Below are 18,638 nucleotides of genomic sequence, written 5' to 3'. Positions count from 1 at the left end.
CAAAGATCTTGCAATGATTGTTTAAAATCCCCTGAAACAAGCCAGGCAAGTTCTTTCCATCTTGGAAAAAAATTTCCTTGAGGCCACATAACCCTGATTATCAAAACTGGACACAGATATATTCCGATAAAATCATACATCCATTTTATTCATGAACAGATGCTAAAGTAAATCAAATTCAAAACATACCACAACCAAATTGGGCTCACTCCAGGAATAAAAAGGACAGTTTACTACATTAGAAATTTATCAATGTGGGCACCTGGGTGGCTCAGATGGTTAAGCATCTGCCTTTGGCTCAGGTCATGGTCCCAGGATCCTGGGATCGAGTTCCGCATCGGGCTCCCTGCTGAGCAGGGAGCCTGCTTCTCCCTCTGCCTCTCTCTCTGTCTCTTATGAATAAATTAAAAAAACTTTAAAAAAAAAAAAGAAATCTATCAATGTAATTGATCATCCACTGAGAAAAAGACAATTTCAAAAAATATGCTAAATAAGCATTTAGTGGGGCGCCTGGGTGGCTCAGTCGTTAAGCGTCTGCCTTCAGCTCAGGTCATGATCCCAGGATCCTGGGATCGAGCCCCTCATCAGGCTCCCTGCTCCGCAGGAAGCCTGCTTCTCCCTCTCCCACTCCCCCTGCTTGTGTTCCCTCTCTTCGCTATGTCTCTCTCTGTCAAATAAATAAAATCTTTAAAATAAATAAATAGGCATTCAGTAAAAAACTTTGTAATTCAGTAAAATAAATGTTTATGATTTTAAGACTTGGCACATAAACAAAAAATGCCATCATTCATGAGGTTGTTTGAAGCCCTCTCGGTGCTTAGCAGTGTTGAAATTCAGCATTCAACAAGTATTTATTGGGTACCAGTTTAGAGGAGGCCTCAAATTCCCCATTTAATGAAAGCTCAAAGGAATTCCCCTGGAACCCTGAAAAAAGGACAGTAGAGCACATACCTGAGTATAACTTAGCAGACTGGAGACCTCCCTCTTGGACAGCCGTGAGCTTGATCTACGGACTGGAATAAAGAACCAGAGTCTGTTTGGAGGAAGGGGCAGCCCTCCGGGCTGTGGAGCAGCCGTGTCGTCCTTTGCTGACCTGCTGTCCCTGGCGTCTCCTCTCTCTAAACCCACTGGCATCCTCAGGGTTTAACTCCTAGCCCCTCAGGATCTGTGGTCCTGTCAATGTATTCATAAGGCACATAACAGAATCAAAAACAATACTGAAGATATTCACGAGGGAAGGCATCAAATTCCTTTCAGAATTGTGGCCACCAAACTACAACTAATGAACAATCCAGTGCCTGCCGGATCAGCCACATTTCAAGTGCTCACATGTGGTTAGTGGCTATTATAGTGAACAATGCAGAAAACAGAACACTTTCATCCTCACGGAAAGTTCTATTCGACAGCACAGCTCGAGGGGATTTCAACAGCAGGGTGGGACAATACAGGGTTTTCCAAATCAGCTGGGTCAGAAAATCTCAGTGGGGAGGACCACAGGTGATATGATCCAGAACTGTGCAGGAGAGGGGTGGGGAAGGGAAGGATGGGAAAGGAAGCAGGCCTCAGACCCTCCCCACTTGAGTGTCTTCTTCCCACATAATCACAATCCCAGCTACAAGGGGAGAGGGGTCCCACTGCAAAAGGGCCAAAGACCCCAGCCTATGCTGCAACCACCCCCCATCATGGCTGGAAAAGGACAGGTGTCATCACCTTGGGGTTAACTCCTCAGAATCCCAGCTGAGGTGGGGGCAGTAGGGGGAGCAAGGGCCCGTGGGCAGGGATGAGAAATGGGCTGGGCTCTGCCTACGTCCACCTCCCTTCCCCGAGAGGGATGGCAGAGCCTGTCAGAGACCAGACCCTCTCCCCACAACCTGCCTGGAGCCTGCTCCGAGGCTCATGTCCCAGCTGCTGCTGTCTGCAGTGCCTGTCCCACCCCTCCTCCCCATGGCCCGGCCACCTCTGATCTCCGGGGTGCTGATAGCCTCCAGGATAGGGGGTGAGGGCGCATCCTTGGAGTCAGAAGACTGGTCGCTGCAGCCCCCATTAGTGATGATGGAGTCTTCCCTCCCGCTGGCGTCCTCCTCTCTGTTGAGCTGTCTGGTGTCTCCCTTCATTGTTTCCTGCAGGAGGGCCAGAATGGGTAGGGTAGCAGGGAAGCAAGGGCACAAGGGGGCAGCACACCCCAAACCTCCCGCCAATGGCTCTATGTCCTCAGGCCAACAGAGGCCCCTTGACATTCTCCGGGTGATACTCCTGCCCAAGGACCCCACCCAGGCTGCCCCCCATAGCCTGCCCCCCTCACCAAACTCGGAGGCTCAGGACTTGGTTCCATGTGGCCAGGCGGCCCGAAGGCTCAGATACCAGCACCCAGGACAGAGGAGGGGGCTGGGCTGTGGTCTGAGGCTTAGGCTGTTCTGTGCAATTAGCCGGCCACTTCAAACAATGCCATTTAGGACCCGCCTGCCCCGGCCTGCCTGCCGCCAGCCTTGGTCCCCTCTGCCCCTGGCCCCCTCTCCCTGCCCAGCCTCCGCAGGGCCTCAGGAAGCCAGTGCATTATTTTCCCTCCTGACCCCTTTGTTTGCTCTCTCCCTTCCCCTCAATCTCCAGGTCCTCTTCCCACCCGCCCCCTCCTCCCCCACAGAACAGCTTCTCTCCTCTCCATGGCAGCACAAGCCCCGCCCCACCCCAACCTCAGGGGCCCATTGGTCTGCTGGCCTGTCGCTCACTCCCCTCCTCCCTCACCAGCTGGGGCTCAGAGTCCCAAGTTCCCAAGAAGGGAAAGGATGGAGGAGCACAGGCAAAGGACTGGGGCAGTTAACAAGGGGCATGCTCCCCATCTGCTCCAGCCTTGCCCCACCTCTGGGCCTTTGTCTCTCCACTGCTGCCCCTCCTGGTAACTGCATCATCACCAGGCTATTCAGCTAAGACCACCAGCTCAGGCAAGGTCTTCACTGATGGGTTCAAGGGCTCTGTGACCTCGACCTGGCCTGCAACGTATGTTAGCTGCTAGAACCTGCACCTTTCTCTCCTTTATTCCTCCTAATAATGTGATGGACCCATTTTATAGAACAGGAAAACTGACACACAGACTGGGTTAGTCTCCAAGGTCAAAAATCACATCGAAGAGGTGAGGCCAAGGTAAAAATGGAGCCTAGGTACAGGGTGAGGCCCCCAGACTCCCATCCCTTGGTTTTCCCCAAACTGCTCCAGAGCTATTTGGCACCACACCCTATTGTTCTGGACCCTTTCTTGGAAGAAGCTTTCCCAGCCAAGGGCCGCTTATCAGCACTGAGCACTCCCAGCCCTACGCCCCATCTTGGGGACTCACCACATGGTACCAGATGACCCACACTAGCCTCCCAGGGTACCTTCTAGAAGCATCAGTCAAGGCTATAGAGTTGCAGGCTGCCGGGGATGTGGCACCACGTCCACCAGGAGGCGATGTGGGGCTGTCTGAATTGCACTGCAGCGCCCCCAGGTGGATATGGGACATGACCTGTCCCTCCCCCAGGCCTGGGTGTTGGCTGCTAGACCTCTGCTACATTTCCCATAAGACCCAGGGACCAGGGACTCTGGAATCACCTGGGAGATGGCTAAGAGCTACAAAATCTCAGGCATGGCCCTAGACCTACTAAGTCAAGACCAACATTTTCAAAAGATCCCTGGGTGATTATATGCATGTTAAAACAGCACTGTTCTAGTTCTGAATGTATACTTATCCACAGCATATGTGGCATTTACCCCACGTGGCCCAGGATGTGCAGGCTCACATTTCCTAGTCTGTTTTCTCTCAATACATGTTAAGGAAGCTCACCAGCCCCAGGGGAAAAGAGGAATACTGGCCCTAGCCCCATCAGCGGCTTCTCAGCCTCTTTCACTGCCAAGCCCTGACCCGGAAGAAAAGGCTGGCTGACCTATGGCCAGATCCCGTGAGGCCAAGCAGCCAAAATCCCAGGGAAAACTGCTGGAGTGTGGTTCAAAGTAATAATTAATTCCCAGTGTCTTGCCCCAGGGCCAAACCAGTGAACTAAGTAACCTGGGTGGCCTAACACAGGGTGGGAGACTGGGTCACGGGTGCCAGAGACCAAGGGTCCACAGAAGCTTAGGGGAGGAACGGGCAGCCAGGGCTTCTACGCAGGAGCTGGTAGCAAGCAGGTCAGAGGCTGAAACTGAGGGCGATTACTTCCCACTCGTCCAGGGCCCAGGATTCCCTCAGACAGCCCTCAACTGTGTCAGTCAGGAGCCTCCCTTCTAAACAGGCCCAGGTGGAGCCAGCAGCCCAGAGTGGACAATGATTAACTACCTCAGGCCTTCCCCTAGGGCCTCAGCAGTGCCAACCTGACCGCCAGGCCACCAGACAGACACGGGGGCAGTGCACCTTCCCAAAGTCAGATGTGGACATTCAGGAAAAAATCTACCTCTAGGAACTAGACCCATGGGCACTGGGGGAAGGTTCAGGCAAGGAAACCAACCAACTCTTAAGTGTCCTTGGCGACATGGGCAGCAAAAATACCCCCTTTCGATTGCATAATTCGATGTGATTTCATACAAAACTCCTTCTCTGTAGTCTTCATCGTCCTAGGTTTGCATGGACAGTAACTTCCCTTGCCTCCTTACTGCCACAACACACATCAGCATCTAGAACCCATGCCCACTGAAAGATACCCAGTGCAGTTCCTCTCCCTACCCTGACTACATTCTAAGGCCCGCCTCCAGGCATGTGCTGCTGCCGCCCCCCTCCACCTGGAAGCCCTCCCCATCCCTACCACATACCTGCTGGTTACTCAGACTTCAAATCCACATGGGTAAAGTCAAGAAGCCTTCTCTCAATACACTTCTGCTCCAAAAAGCATCATCTGGCCCTCCTCACATAGGTAAACAAATCCTCTCGCCTAATGATACAGTAATTATTTCAGTGTTTACTACTATATATGCAACACTTCTGTGCTTTACCTGTATTAATTCATTTAATCTTTAAATGTGGTACAAGGGCGCCTGGGTGGCTCAGTCATTAAGCATCTGCCTTCCGCTCAGGTCATGATCCCAGGGTCCTGGGATCGAGCCCCGCATCAGGCTCCCTTGTTCAGCGGGAGGCCTGCTTCTCCCTCTCCCACTCCCCCTGCTTGTGTTCCTTCTCTCGCTTTGTCTGTCAAATAAATAAAATCTTTAAAAAAAAAAATGTGGTACGTATGATCCCTGTTTTACAGACACACAAACTGAGGCAGATAAAGCAACATAATACACACTGGACCAATGTGGCTTGTTCAAATGTTCAAATCAAGTCCCGAAAACGTTACGAACACACAAACTTAAACTACATGCTCTTGGCAACAGGAAGAAATTAGCACCAGAAATTGGTGTGTGATGGTAGATAGAAATCACCCTCACCTCTTCCCACCACTTCCTGGATAATATGGCCCCCAAGACAAGCCAACTGCTTTATCTAGTGTATCATTCCAGCACGAGAGGATCAACAGGCTGGGTTACCTCCCTGAAAGAGGTGGCACCTTCCTGAGGGATTTTTCCGTGCTGGCTTAAGAACTGTGCCTTGCCACCCCACTGTTCTAACAGTTCCTGGGTCCCTACCCTAAGCTAAAGACAGTACACAAACCACCCTTAACCCCCACCCGATCCTGAGGCAGGTCCTGTTATCAACCTGCTTTCCACAGTCTCAGATGAATTAATTAAGTCACCCAACAAGGTGGCAGCGCCAAGACTCATGCCTAGGCAGTCCAGGGCACGTGCCTTAACTGCTGTGCCTAAGACAAGGCAGTCGTGAATTCTAGTTTTAAGAACAATACATCACCCATCCCAGAGGCTATAGCAACTTTGTGGCAGAGGGACATGATCTGCCAGCTGAGTGTTTACCTTCACAAGAGGTGATGGTTTAACCTCCTGATGCAGGGTGAACTCTGACCCTTTCCCAGAGGCTGGGGTCCGGCATGTGATTTAGGGCGGGGCAGCAATGTGGGGTGGGCTCACCCGCAAGGTTCTCCCTGCAAGGCGCTGCCTCATTAGTGCAGGGTGCCTGTGTCCCAACTGAACCAGGTCAGACGTGTCCAAATGCAATGTGGCAGACAGAAGGATGGGTGGCACCCCCAATTAGACTCAGGGAGGAGGCCCAGGGACCTGCCCCCCCCAACCCAGCTGTAAAGCTGAGAAGTGATGTCATTCATTTCCTCTAGGCTGGTACCAGCAGCAGACCTATTTCACAGCACCCTGTAAATGGTAATTGCATTAATTAAATGCACAATACAGGAAGGGGGGGATGGTGGGCATGACAGGGAAGTGGGTGGAAGGGGGGGACCACATGGGCATCCCTGCCCCACCCTGAATCCCCCAGGGCTTAGAGATTTGGTGCAGTAAAAAAGGAGCTTGAAAGATATTCCCACCTACCCTATATAAAAAAGTCCTTCTCGGGCGCCTGGGTGGCTCAGATGGTTAAGCGTCTGCCTTCGGCTCAGGTCATGATCCCAGGGTCCTGGGATCGAGTCCCGCATCGGGCTCCCTGCTCCGTGGGAGCCTGCTTCTCCCTCTGCTTCTCTCTCTCTCTCTCTCTCCCCCCCTCTATCTCTCTCATGAATGAATAAATAAAAAATCTTAAAAAAAAAAAAAAAAAAAAAAAAAAAAAAATAATAAAAAAAAAAAAAATAAAAAAAAAAAAAATAAAAAATAAAAAAGTCCTTCTCCACAGCTTGTGGGAGGGAAATCTAGACTACTGAAACCTCCCCACCTTGACTGCTCAAGTCTTTCCCAGCTGTTCCCATTGTCCAAGATTCTAAAATAGTTGAAATGGAACAATTACTGTGTATCTCATCCAAAGAGAGAGCTTACTCTTAGGATTCCGCCTTTTGCAGATGAGTAAAGTAAAGCTCAAGGAAGCAGATGGGCAGATTCCCTGCCCAGGCTTGCACAGCTACTAAGGGATGGAAATTTAGGCCTAACCCACTAGCCAGACCTTAAAGACATTTTAAAACTAATATGCTACGTACAGTTATAAAAGTGAAGCCTGGGGACACCTCCCCCAGGTGAGCAGAGAGAAAAGGAGGGTACCCAGGCAGTGGAAACAGTTAAGTACAAAGGTAAGGGGGCTGGAAAGAGGCTGCCCCCCTGGCTGGTGGCAGGGAACAGGGTCCCAGAGTTCAGGGCCTTTGTCTGATCTTTAGGAATCTTTGCTGAATTCCAAAAATAGCCAGATTCACAGGCAAGCTGGAATGAAAAAGCCCTCAAGTCTTTCTAGAACCCGAGTCTTAGCACTTGTGAAATGAAATGACCCCACCGTTAATTCCCTGGGTGGTTTGCGCTAGGGATCCCAAAGCGGAGGACACAACCCTGAGAAGCGGGAGCGTCCACATTTTCATGTGCCATCCTGCCAGACTTCCCAGCTCTGCCTCACAAAGGGAGGCATCCCTTCATCATGGGTGATTCAGAAGGAGTGTGGAGGATTGCTCAGTGCCTCTAGGCCATGGCTACACACACCACTGTCGTTGTACAGTAAAAACTGGGTTTTGGTATATTGATCAGAATTATCAAAACAATTGATCCACGCAGGGGTCAAATTGGACAAGTATAAAAACCTAGCTGTTCCTTGCAGCATTACTCCTATTAGCAATATACTAACAGAACACCTAGATGTTCCTCAGTGGATTGGAATTACCCTTTAGCTAATTCACAGAAAAAGAAAAAACTGAGGTGCCTGGCTGGCTCAGCTGGTGGACTCGATCTCAGGGTTTTGAGTTTGAGCCCCACTTTGGGTGTAGATTCCTGAAAAATAAAATCTTAGAAGAAAAGAAAAGGAAAAACTATAATATACAGAAAGATCTGAAAAGACACAGCAACTTAAACCAGAGCTTGGAGTCAAGCTTTTTGCCCTATAAACAAATGCACTCAGCCCCCTTCCCCTACAGTGCTTTGGGTAACTCTTGGAAGGGTGTGCAAATGTGCAGAGGAAACCACCGGTAACTCAGACAATGATGGGTGGGGCAGCATAAGGAGCTGAGGATTCTGAGAGCTGCCATATCCACCCCTGTGGCCATGTGTCCCTTAGCAAAGCTGGAGCCAAAGATCCCTCTGCCCTCCCCCCTGGAGGGGGCGGTAAGGGAAGAAAAGACCAATGTTCTGTAAAGCCACTGCCTGGGTGCTACCCCTCACAGTAGGCTATTACTGTTGTTATAGCCAATGCCTTAAATCTCAACTGTCTGCATACAGAGGCAGTGGGGACAGAGATTTAGTCTTTAAGATGGCAAATCAACAATATGATCCAAAATGCCAAGTGTCCATATCCTGTCACATACGATTCTACTGCTAGCAATCAAACCAGCCCAAAGCTCTTATCAAGACCTATATGCAAGGATGGTCGCTGCTGTCCTGTTTATCATGGCAAACGCTGCAAACACGTGACCGGCAAAGGCACCTGGCTAAATCCCATGCAGCCGTACTGTGATGCTAGTTGAGACAGTGAACGAGGTACCAACTAGCAGATAAAGCTGTGCCAAGTGAAAGTCTGTATAATAACACAATCTCAGTTGTTAATGTTAACATATGCATTAAGCCATGTTCCTCCAGCATTTTTTTTTTCCAAATGTAAAAAGTCACATCTCTTGGGAGGGTAGCTTATGAGTTAACTACCATATGCCCTTGTTACTTTTACAGTCAGATGCTGCCCAAGAAACATTTCTTCCAGTGAAAATGGCCATTAGTCAATCTAAAGTTACTTCTAGGGGCGCCTGGGTGGCTCAGTCAGTTAGGTGTCTGCCTTTGGCTCAGGTCAGGATCCCAGGAGTCCTGGGATCAAGCCCTGAATCCGGCACCCTGCTCAAGGGGAGTCTGCTTCTCCTTCTGCCCCTCACACTGCTCATGCTCGCATTCTCACTCTCTCTCAAATGAATGAATAAAATTTTTAAAAAAATTTTTTTAATAAAGTTACTTGTATATGGTAGGAGGTAGGCATCTCATTTTTCCCTTTAAGGAAAGCCAAACACTTGGAATGACGTGAATGTCCCAACTCCATTTCTTTTAAAAAGTTCCCCTATATATGTAGAATGTTTCTGGGCTCACTTTTCCTTTTGGTATTTAACCCTTGCCACCCCTTTTAATCATAGCTTTAGAATAAGCGTCATATATGCTAGGGCAAGCCTGCCAACCTTACTGAGAAGTTTCATCAATTTTCTCCTTATATGTCTCAAACATCCCTTAGTTTATATATTTTCTCATTTGTTTCCCTTTTCTAGCCCCAGATTTTTCTAGGGAGTCTAACTCTGCATGCAAATAAATTTAGACAACATTTCTAGTTGATTCAACATGGAAAGGACTTACAGATCACCTCTACCATAATCAGAAAGTAAGTCCTGGTATATTATTTTTTAAAAGACAAAGGGGTGCACCTGGCTGGCTCGGGCAAAAGAACATGTGGCTCTTGATCTCAGGGTCGTTGAGTTTGAGCCCCACATTGGGTGTAGAGATTACTTAAAAAGAAAAGACAAAATTTTCACAATACAAAGAAAAACCAGGGGATAGCAAGTAGGAGAAATGGGTGAAGATGGTCAAAAGGTACAAACACCCAGTTATAAGTCAAGTCCTGGGGAGATAATGTACAGCATGGTGACTAAAGTATTATACATTTGGAAGTTGTAGACCGATCTTAAAAGTTCTCATCACAAGAAATAAATTTTAACTATGTGAGATTTATAAAATAAAGGAATTGTGCACTGAAATTAGCTTTTCAAAAAAACCCATCATCTCACATAAGCGACTTTTTAAAAAACTAGCTATAAGTACCTGGTATGGGTTTGGGTCTGCCCATCTCAACACAATGATGAAGGAAGCAGGCCTGTAGACAAAGTAGTAGACACAAGCAGGTCCTCTACAGGGTCTTAACCCAACACATCTGTGCATCCTACCACTTCTATGGGTCCAAGCCAGGTGGGGACAAATTTCTCAAATTTAACAGCACTTCAATCCACATTCTACTCCTTGCTTAGCTGTGTGGCCATAGATAATGGTGACAATCATATTTAATACTGAGCAATCACTCTGTACTCTGCTTACAGCTTAACACGTAACATCCTAGGACAGATCTGGACACTGGGAAAGGCCACTCTTAACCTATGCCATCAGATAAAAGAGTTCCTGCTATGGGGGAAAGGGCACAGGGTTTGAAACATGGCAGACGACGTGGACCAGCAACAACTAGCAACACTGTAGAAGAGTCCCTGGATCTCATCAGGCTCAGCCTGGATGAGCGAATTTATGTGAAAATGAGAAATGACAGAGAGCTTCGAGGCAGATTTTATGCTTATGATCAGCATTTAAATATGATATCGGGAGGGCGCCTGGGTGGCTCAGATGGTTAAGCGTCTGCCTTCGGCTCCTGTCGTGATCCTGGGGTCCTGGGATCGAGTCCCGCATCGGGCTCCCTGCTCCTTGGGAGCCTGCTTCTCCCTCTGCCTCTTTCTCTCTCTCTCTCTCTCTCTCTCTCTCTCTCATGAATAAATAAATAAATAAAATATTTAAATATGATATTGGGAGATGTGGAAGAAACTGTGACTATTATAGAAATTGATGAGGAAACATACAAAGAGATATATAAATCAACAAAACGGAATATTCCAATGCTTTTTGTCCAGGGATATGGTGTTGTACTCGTTGCCCCTCCATTAAGAGTTGGCTGAAACAAAGAATTTATCATGTATGGAATATAGGAGCTTTTGTATGATTGCCTCTTTAAATGTAGAAGACACTCAAAAGAGAAACCTGCGTAAATTTTGATATTAAAATGACCCAAGGATTCTTCCACTCCTAAAATGATTTGATTTGTGGATAACTAAAAAATTCTTTTTTTTTAAGATTTTATTTATTTCACAGAGAGAGAGAGCGAGAGCAGGAACACAAGCAGGGGAAGTGGATGACCTGAGCCAAAGGCAGACGCTTAACGACTGAGCCACCCAGGCGCTCCTGATAACTGAAAAATTCTTAAGCTAAAGGGCATTTAAATTTTTTTCCAACCCTTTCAATAAATGTGATCACCAAGATGCAAAAAAAAAAAAGAGTTCCTGCTATGCTTCAGGAGGAGCCATGTTCAGCACTGAGAATCACGGGCAAAGGCCAGACAGCCTGTCCTCATGGAGCTTCCAGCTGGTTTAGGAGGATGATAGGGAAAAGGCTAGGTGAGAGATGAAACAAGGTCGGTTCACCCCAAAACCTACACTGCTCTTTCTTCCACTATACAGACCCTTTTGCCAAAAGCTCAATAGGACAAGATTTTGCCCATACCTCTGTGCACATTTGCTCAGTTCCAAATCCTATCCTCCAACTGTTGCACACTGCCTCCCACATAACCCAGAAAATCTCTGCCACGGCACCTGCCCGTTCAGGCATCTAGCCTAGTTAACACTCCAGTTCTCACCACAGCCCAGGTAAGTGCAATGTCTCCTCCGGCTTCCAGACCACAGGACTCAGGGAGAACAATGCCTTAGTCAAGCCATAGAGGCCACCACTCCTCCAGCCAGACTGAAACATAGGATACCTGCTTGAGCCTGAGAACTCTCCAGTACCCCTTCCCTGCAGCCAGGCCTCCACCTCTCGGGCAGGGCACTGGAAAATCCCTCTGCTCTGGGGAAGAAGACAGACCCAACAACAGAGAACATCCTTCACATTTTGGGTGACCCAGAGGTAAGTGCAAATCACTGCCCCCACAAAGCAATGCTCCAGTTTAACTCTCAATTTGGGTCCTTCTTAATCATGAAGATCAAGCTCAAAATTTAAATATTAAAAATGAAAACAGTAAAAAAATACTCAGAAACACTGGACGGAAAACTAAACACCAGAATTAGTATCTTCAGGGAGATAAAAGATGTATCCAAACAAACAAGATGAGAACACCATTGCAAATGGAATTTCTGGGACAAGAGCTCTTCAAAACCGAAACGACCAAAAACATGGCACCTGTAGTCAGTTGAGCATCCAACTCTTGATTTTGGCTCAGGTCATGATCTCAGGGTCCTGGGATTGGGACCTGCATCAGCTTTCATGCTCCAGGGGGAGTCTGCTTGAGGATCTGCTCTCTCCCTCTGCCCCTCCCCTTGTTCATGTGTGCTCTGTCTAAAATGTTTTAAAGATTTTATTTATTTGGGAGAGCATATGTTGGGGGGATGTGTGGGGGGTAAGGGCAGAGGGAGAGAGCAGGCTCCCCACTGAGCAGAGAATGGTCAGAAGAAAGAAGAATGGTCAGAGAAAATTCCACCTGCCAGGAGCTCAACATCTGACTAATAAGAGCTATAGAATGAGAGGACAGAGGTGCCTGCGTGGTGCAGTCAGATGCTGACTGTTTCAGCTCAGGTCCTGATCTCAGGGTGCTGCAACTTAGCCCCACCTAGGGCACCACGTTCAGCAGGGAGTCTGCTTGAAGATTCTCTCCCTCTGTCCCTCTTCCCCACCCATGCACACACACTCTCCCTCTCAAAAATAAAATCTTAAAAAAAAAAGAAAGAAAAAGAATCATATTCTCTCAACCTCAGCAGCCCTCAACCATGTCGGGCCTCCTCCCGCTGGACCTCCTCTCACACCTGGTCAGCATCAACCTGTCCTCAAATGGAAATGTATTGGTTAAGAACCTTGAGCCGCAGACAACTCTCTCGCCCATCTATTCTGTCAGTTTTGAAATCCATTTATTTCCTGCTAGTCTTTCAATGGCTACCTCTCTCCCACAAATTTCAAAGACTACAAAAGACAGTTTTTGGGGTGTCTGGGTGGCTCAGTCGAGTAAGGGTCTGACTTCAGCTAGGGTCATCTCGGGATCCTGAATCAAGCCCCGGAGTCAGGATCTGCAGTCAGAGAGGAGTCTGCTTGTCCCTCTCCCTATGCCCCTCCCGCCCCAACTTGCGCTCCCTCTGTCCCTCTCTAATAAAATCTTTTTATAAGTAAGTCAGGGGCGCCTGGGTGGCTCAGTTGGTTAAACCGCTGCCTTCAGCTCAGGTCATGATCCCAGGGTCCTGGGATCGAGCCCCACATCGAGCTCCCTGCTCATGCAGGAAGCCTGCTTCTCCCTCTGCCTGCCGTCCCCCTGCTTGTGCTCTCTCCCTCTCTCGCTCGCTCGCTCGCTATCTCTGTGTGTCAAATAAATAAATAAAATCTTAAAAAAAAATTCCTTCTTAAAAAAAAAAGTAAGTCAAAAATAGGGGCGCCTGGGTGGCTCAGTCAGTTAAACGTCTGCCTTCGGCTCAGGCTGTGAACTCAGGGTCTTGGGACTGAGCCCTATGTCGGGCTCCCTGCTTGATGGAGAGCCTGCTTCTCCCTCTCCCTCTGCCTCTGCCTCTGCTTACCTGTGCGCTGTCAAAATAAATAAAATCTTTTAATAAATAAATACATTTAAAAAAGACAACTTTCTGGAAAATTAGAGTTTGATCCTGAGACACAAAACTAAAGCAGAGAGAGAGAAGGCAGAGGGCAGGCAGGGGTTTGCAGTAAGGCAGGGCCCATAGATCGCAAGGTTTTAATGAATGAAAATCTCTGCCGGAGAAGTGAGAGGCAACTTTGATCAGGCAAGCTGGTAAAAAAACAATAGCAGAAGCCAATGGTGGCAGATTCCAGAGAATCTTTTCCCACTGCTCTCGAACACTGTCCTCCAGCTGCGTGGGAAGGCAGCCCCAATGGTGACCATAGTGCTAAAGACTTCACCAATTGAGCCACCTTTCCTTGCCACTCTGTCCTCTCCTTGGGTTCCGGTCCCTTCTTTTAGAAAGGCCTCCTGGTCCTGTCTACATTGAAATGGAGAGGCCCCAAAATGAAAGCAAAACATTGATTACTTTCGGGGTTGTGAAATTACAGGTGATGACTAGTTTCTTCTTAGCATCGGAGGATGGTAAATTTGATTTTCACTTGCCTCAAGTATTTCTTGAATGTCATTTTTTGAAATATTTCAATTCCCTACACAGAGCAGGCCCTCCTCATTCTTTGCTTATTCCCTGGAAAAAACTCAGGAATGCTAACTGGGATTATTTCCCTCAGGAAGTAAATAATAGCCACTTGCCAATATTTGAGTGTTTACTACATAACATGCAGTATTTTTTATTTTCTTAGTCATCTCTACACCCAACATAGACCTTGAACTCACAACAGGAGATCAAGAGTCACATGTTCTTCCAACTAAGCCAACCAGGGGCCCCCATAACATGCAACATTTACTGAATTTTTTAATCTAGAGCAACTCAACTGACTTAAATATCCCCTGCAATTGGCCCACCATTGTTGGCCGATTGTACAGATGGAACAACTGAGGATGAAGCCAGTGACTTATACATGGAGTGAATATGTACATGAATCGACTTGATTCTAAGGCCCAAACCCCTTTGTTGACTCAGACGGATAATATAACCCGGTGGATAACAGGTTTTTTAGAATACAGCCGACACTGAACAATACGGGTTTGAACTACATGTGTCATATGTTGATTTTTTTCAGCATATATACTGAAAATTTTGGAGACTTCCAATAATTTGAAAAAACTCATATGAACTGCATAGTAAAAATACAAAAAAAATTAAGTTAGGTATTACTCTTAGAATAAATTACAGAATACATGTAACATGAAAAATATGTGTTAACAGACTGTTATCAGTAGTGTTTCTGGTCAACAGTAGGCAATTCAACTTGGGGGGAGTCAAGTTAAACTGGATTTTCAAGTGCGGGGAGAGCAGGAAGGCAGTGTCCCTAACCCCTGCATTGTTAAAAGGGTCAACTGTACTTAGGTTAGGGACCCCCCTCTATTTTGTGAATGAACAACTAAAATAAAAGGATCTGGATTCCATTTAGTCCTGATGATATAACTACACCGGGTAGATGTGGACTTTTACCCACTTCACAGATTGGAACGAGGATCTCCAGAAATGTGATCCATGTGCAGGCTTGCTCTGCATTCACCAGGCCACTTCCTCTAGCCACGGCCAGATACAGGAGCACCCGCAGTGGGCTGTTCTCTTCTGGAGGGAGGCACTGCCCTGGGATGGCGGCAGATGTGCAGTGTCCTGAAAAGCACTAACCACCAAGGTGTGGAAGCAAGTGGGCTGCATAGCACCTTGGTCCCATCAGCTACAAGAGGACAAGATCAGCCCCCACCAAGAAGGGAGACAAATCTGCCCATCACTTTACAAAGAAAAGGATGGTCTGCTAATGAAATGAGGAATTCTGCACTTCTCTGGTCCACCAAGAAACTGAAAAATCAACCCGAGTTCACAATTTAAAAAAAAAAAAAAAAAAAAAAAACACGGGGCACCTGGGTGGCTCAGTTGTTAAGCGTCTGCCTTCAGTTCAAGTCATGGTCCCAGGGTCCTGTGATCAATTCCTGCATTGGGCTCCCTGTTTGGCAGGAAGCCTGCTTCTCCCTCTCCCACTCCCCCTGCTTGTGTTTCTGTTCTGTCTCTCTCTGCAAATAAATAAAATCTAAAAAAACAAAAACAAAAACAAACACCTCACTAACACAAGAATGATTCTGGCCAGAGCTAAGGCCCTGTACCTACCAAGGGCTGGATGATGGGGCGGGGGGGGGGGGGGGGGGGGGGCGGGTAGTTGTCATGGTATAGGACCCAGGACCCAGGAGGCGTTAATTTCTGATGCAATTGGAAAAGGTGTCTTGAGCCTGAAGGCTGGACAGCTGGCATGAGAGCTGGTCTGAGAAAAAAGGAATCCTTTTTTTTTTTTTTAAGATTTTATTTATTCATTTATCAGAGAAAGAGCACAAGCAGGGGGAGAAATAGGCAGAGGGAGAAGCAGGCTCCCCGCTGAGCAGGGAGCCTGATGTGGGACTTGATCCCCGGACCCTGGGATCATGACCTGAGCAGAAAGCAAACGCTTAACCGACTGAGCTGCCCAGGCATCCCAGACAAAAGGAATCCTAAGGTAAGTTTTCCTGAAAGGGGAGAACTTGCCCACACCCCACATTGGAGGCAGGTCCCCAGGGCTGCAATAATGAGGGGTGACAGGCACCATTTGGTTGCAGGCCCCACGTGGCTGGAGGAAGGAAAGGAAGGGAAGCAGCCTCCCCCACCCCCCACCTCCCTTGCTCCTCCCTTTCACCCCCTACAGCTCCCTCCCCTTCTAGCCTTTGAAGGGGGGTGGCTATGACTATGGCTTTAAGGAGCAGGATGCAGCCAGCCCCAACTCCTTTGTCTGGGCCCTCTCCACCCCAACAGGGATAGGTAAAGGACCTCACTTAGCTCTGCAATTACGCCTCCAAGGTAGGCCTCAAGATTTTGGGGGGGTGGTGGTGGTAAAAATGGCCCCAACCCATAAAAGAAAACCCTGGCTCCTTTCAAAAGGGAACAAAGGCGTTCCTTCCTGCCAACTCCCAAATTGAAGACAATGATTTGGAAAAGCTTTCATAGCTGAGAGGAATAGAGTACCTAGGAGGAAGGCAGGATAGGCGGGGCCAGCAGAGGTCCCTCCCTTCAACTCCTGTTCTCATTAATGGTTACCCTAAAAATAGGGGCTATTGGTTAACTAATACAGATGTCATCATTCATCACATGCTATACCAAACACTACCCCATCAAGCCCTTACCAAACCCAGTGTGGTAGGGGCTATTTCCACCCATCAGACACCTAAGGAATATGGAGGGTTAGAGGTTAAATCGTGCATAAAACTGATTTCATTCTTACACAACCTGGAATTAGTAAGACTGTTGCTATTTCACAGATGTAATAACTATAACCACAGAGGGGAACGGACTTGGTGGGACAGATTTAAATAGATGCAAAGACCTACGCATGTCCTTAAAGAGGGCAGCCAGCTTACCTCACAAGAATGCTAACAGTGGCAGACTTTCTTTGAATGGTTACTGTATACCAGCCCTATCATCATTTCCACCCTGGAAAAATCATGGCAACCTTAGAACCCACTGCGGGGTGAGGGGTGGCCTCAAAAAGCCACAGCAGGTGTTGGAGAGGGCAGGGCTAGCTCTGGGCCCTCCACGTGAGGGCCCCAGAAGGGATATCCCTCCCCCGCAAAACTACCACCAGTCCAAACCCACAGCACCCACAAATCAGGAGGCGGTTCAAAACTCATACCGTACTTAACTGTCTTTACTTCATGCACCCTCTCACTTTGGGGGGTCCGGGGAGAGACGAGGAAGCACAAGGGCTCAGTCTCTCAGGCCAGGGGTATGATAAGGGGGAAAGGCAAGGTGGAGGTCGAAACACAGGCCTGGGGCTGGGCCCAGACGGCTGCCCTTCTTTGCCACAGGTGAGTGAATCCAGCAGGAAAGCCTGAGCCCAAGAACGGCTCCCTGCTACTAACTTTCTAAGTTCACCCCACAGTCTCTCTTGGCTTCCACTTTTTCTCCTGTGAAGAGGGACTCATCACCTACCCTCCAACAATCAGAAGAGGAGGGATGCTGTTCTTCTGGGAGGTGGCGCTACAGCTTTTGAGACCTCAGTTTGTGGTGTGTGGGAAGTGGGACCAGCTTCATCCCGGAAGAGGGGAAAAATGGAAAGTGGGCCCCCAGGGAAGGCAGTGTGACCGGGGCAGGGCGGCGCCACCCCGACCCGGCTCCTCCCCGCCAGGTGTGGACAGGGACACGGCAGCCCCTCCCGAGGGCGTCACGGCAGCCCCGCGGTGCCTCGCCGGGGTCGCTCATCTAGGCAGGACCCCGAAAGACCGCCCCTCTGGCGCACACCCTGGCCCACCTGCTCGCCCGCACATCAGTTACCTTCTATCCCGGGGGGGGGGGGGAGGGAACGGTCCCTTCGCCTGAAACCCACAGGTCCAAGTCATGAGGGACGGACGCCCACCTTCCTGGCTGAATTCCTTCCCCCGCTTCTAAGGAGGCTCGCTCTGAAGCCGAGGGCAGGTAAGGACACCCCCTCCCAATGACCGAACCTTCTTCCTCCACGCCTCTCCGGAGGGACACGTCCTCCCCTCGACTCTAGACCCCAAGAAGGCCAACTCGTCTCCCTCCCTGGGGACGAACTTCTCTCCCTCGGGGTCTTGGGAATACAGCATGAGTATTCCACTCGTATCCCTTCAAGTCACATGTCCTCCCCCCCTTTTTCCTTCTTGCCACAGGTGGTCCACCCCTCGTCCCCTACCATGCCGGGTCTGCAGCCGGATGGGAGCCGCCTACCCCGGACGTCCCAGTAAAAGGGTCCCTCCTGGCAGTCCCGGGACCCCTCCGCTGTCCCCTCCCCCACCAGGCCCGGACCCCCGGACTGACGAGCCTCCCCGGGGCCACGGGGCGCTCACCTGCCGAGAACCTGGCTCGGGCGCCGCTCTGCGGGCGAGCCGCGGGTCGGGACAGGCTGGCGGGAGGCCGGCGGGCGGCCGCGCAGGGCGCTCGGCTCGCGAATCTCCGGCGCCGATCGCCGAACTACGTTTACTTGGGCCACTTAACCCCCGCGCTGCCGGCCTGGCGCGGCGGCCGCCCGCTCGCCAGCCTGCCAGTGGGCCGGTTGCGTCCGTCGGGGGGCGCTCGGAGCGTCCACGCGGGCTGCGGCCGCGGGGCTGGGGGGCGGCTGCTGCACCGAGGCAGCTCAGGCCGGACCGGGCGGCGAGAGTGGGTGGGGAGGGGGCGGTGCCGAGGCCCCTTGTAACCCCGGCCTGGCGCTCGCCCCGCCCCCGCCCGGGGGCGCCCCCGCCGCAGCCACTCAGA

At 49.5% G+C, this 18,638-nt stretch overlaps 1 protein-coding gene and 1 pseudogene across 4 annotated transcripts in view; one reads left to right on the top strand and one right to left on the bottom strand.

Moving 5' to 3' along the window:
• Positions 1 to 18,337, bottom strand: part of DNMT3B (DNA methyltransferase 3 beta) — a 40,974-nt gene extending 22,637 nt beyond the window's left edge. For all 4 annotated transcript variants that reach the window (XM_027624173.2, XM_027624174.2, XM_027624175.2 and 1 more), the window contains exons 1-3: positions 18,233 to 18,337; positions 1,958 to 2,120; positions 952 to 1,013 (exon numbers count right to left, since the gene is read on the bottom strand). In XM_027624173.2, coding sequence (XP_027479974.1) covers positions 952 to 1,013; positions 1,958 to 2,114 — 219 coding nt within the window. In that variant the 5' untranslated portion in view covers positions 2,115 to 2,120; positions 18,233 to 18,337. The remainder of the gene's footprint in view (positions 1 to 951; positions 1,014 to 1,957; positions 2,121 to 18,232) is intronic.
• On the top strand, positions 10,162 to 10,670 carry LOC113938664 (annotated as a pseudogene).
• Positions 18,338 to 18,638: the final 301 nt, after the last annotated feature.

Source organism: Zalophus californianus, chromosome 8 (genome assembly GCF_009762305.2).
Source record: "Zalophus californianus isolate mZalCal1 chromosome 8, mZalCal1.pri.v2, whole genome shotgun sequence".
Taxonomy (NCBI): Eukaryota; Metazoa; Chordata; class Mammalia; order Carnivora; family Otariidae; genus Zalophus; species Zalophus californianus.
This window is presented reverse-complemented; position numbering and strand designations above follow the sequence as displayed.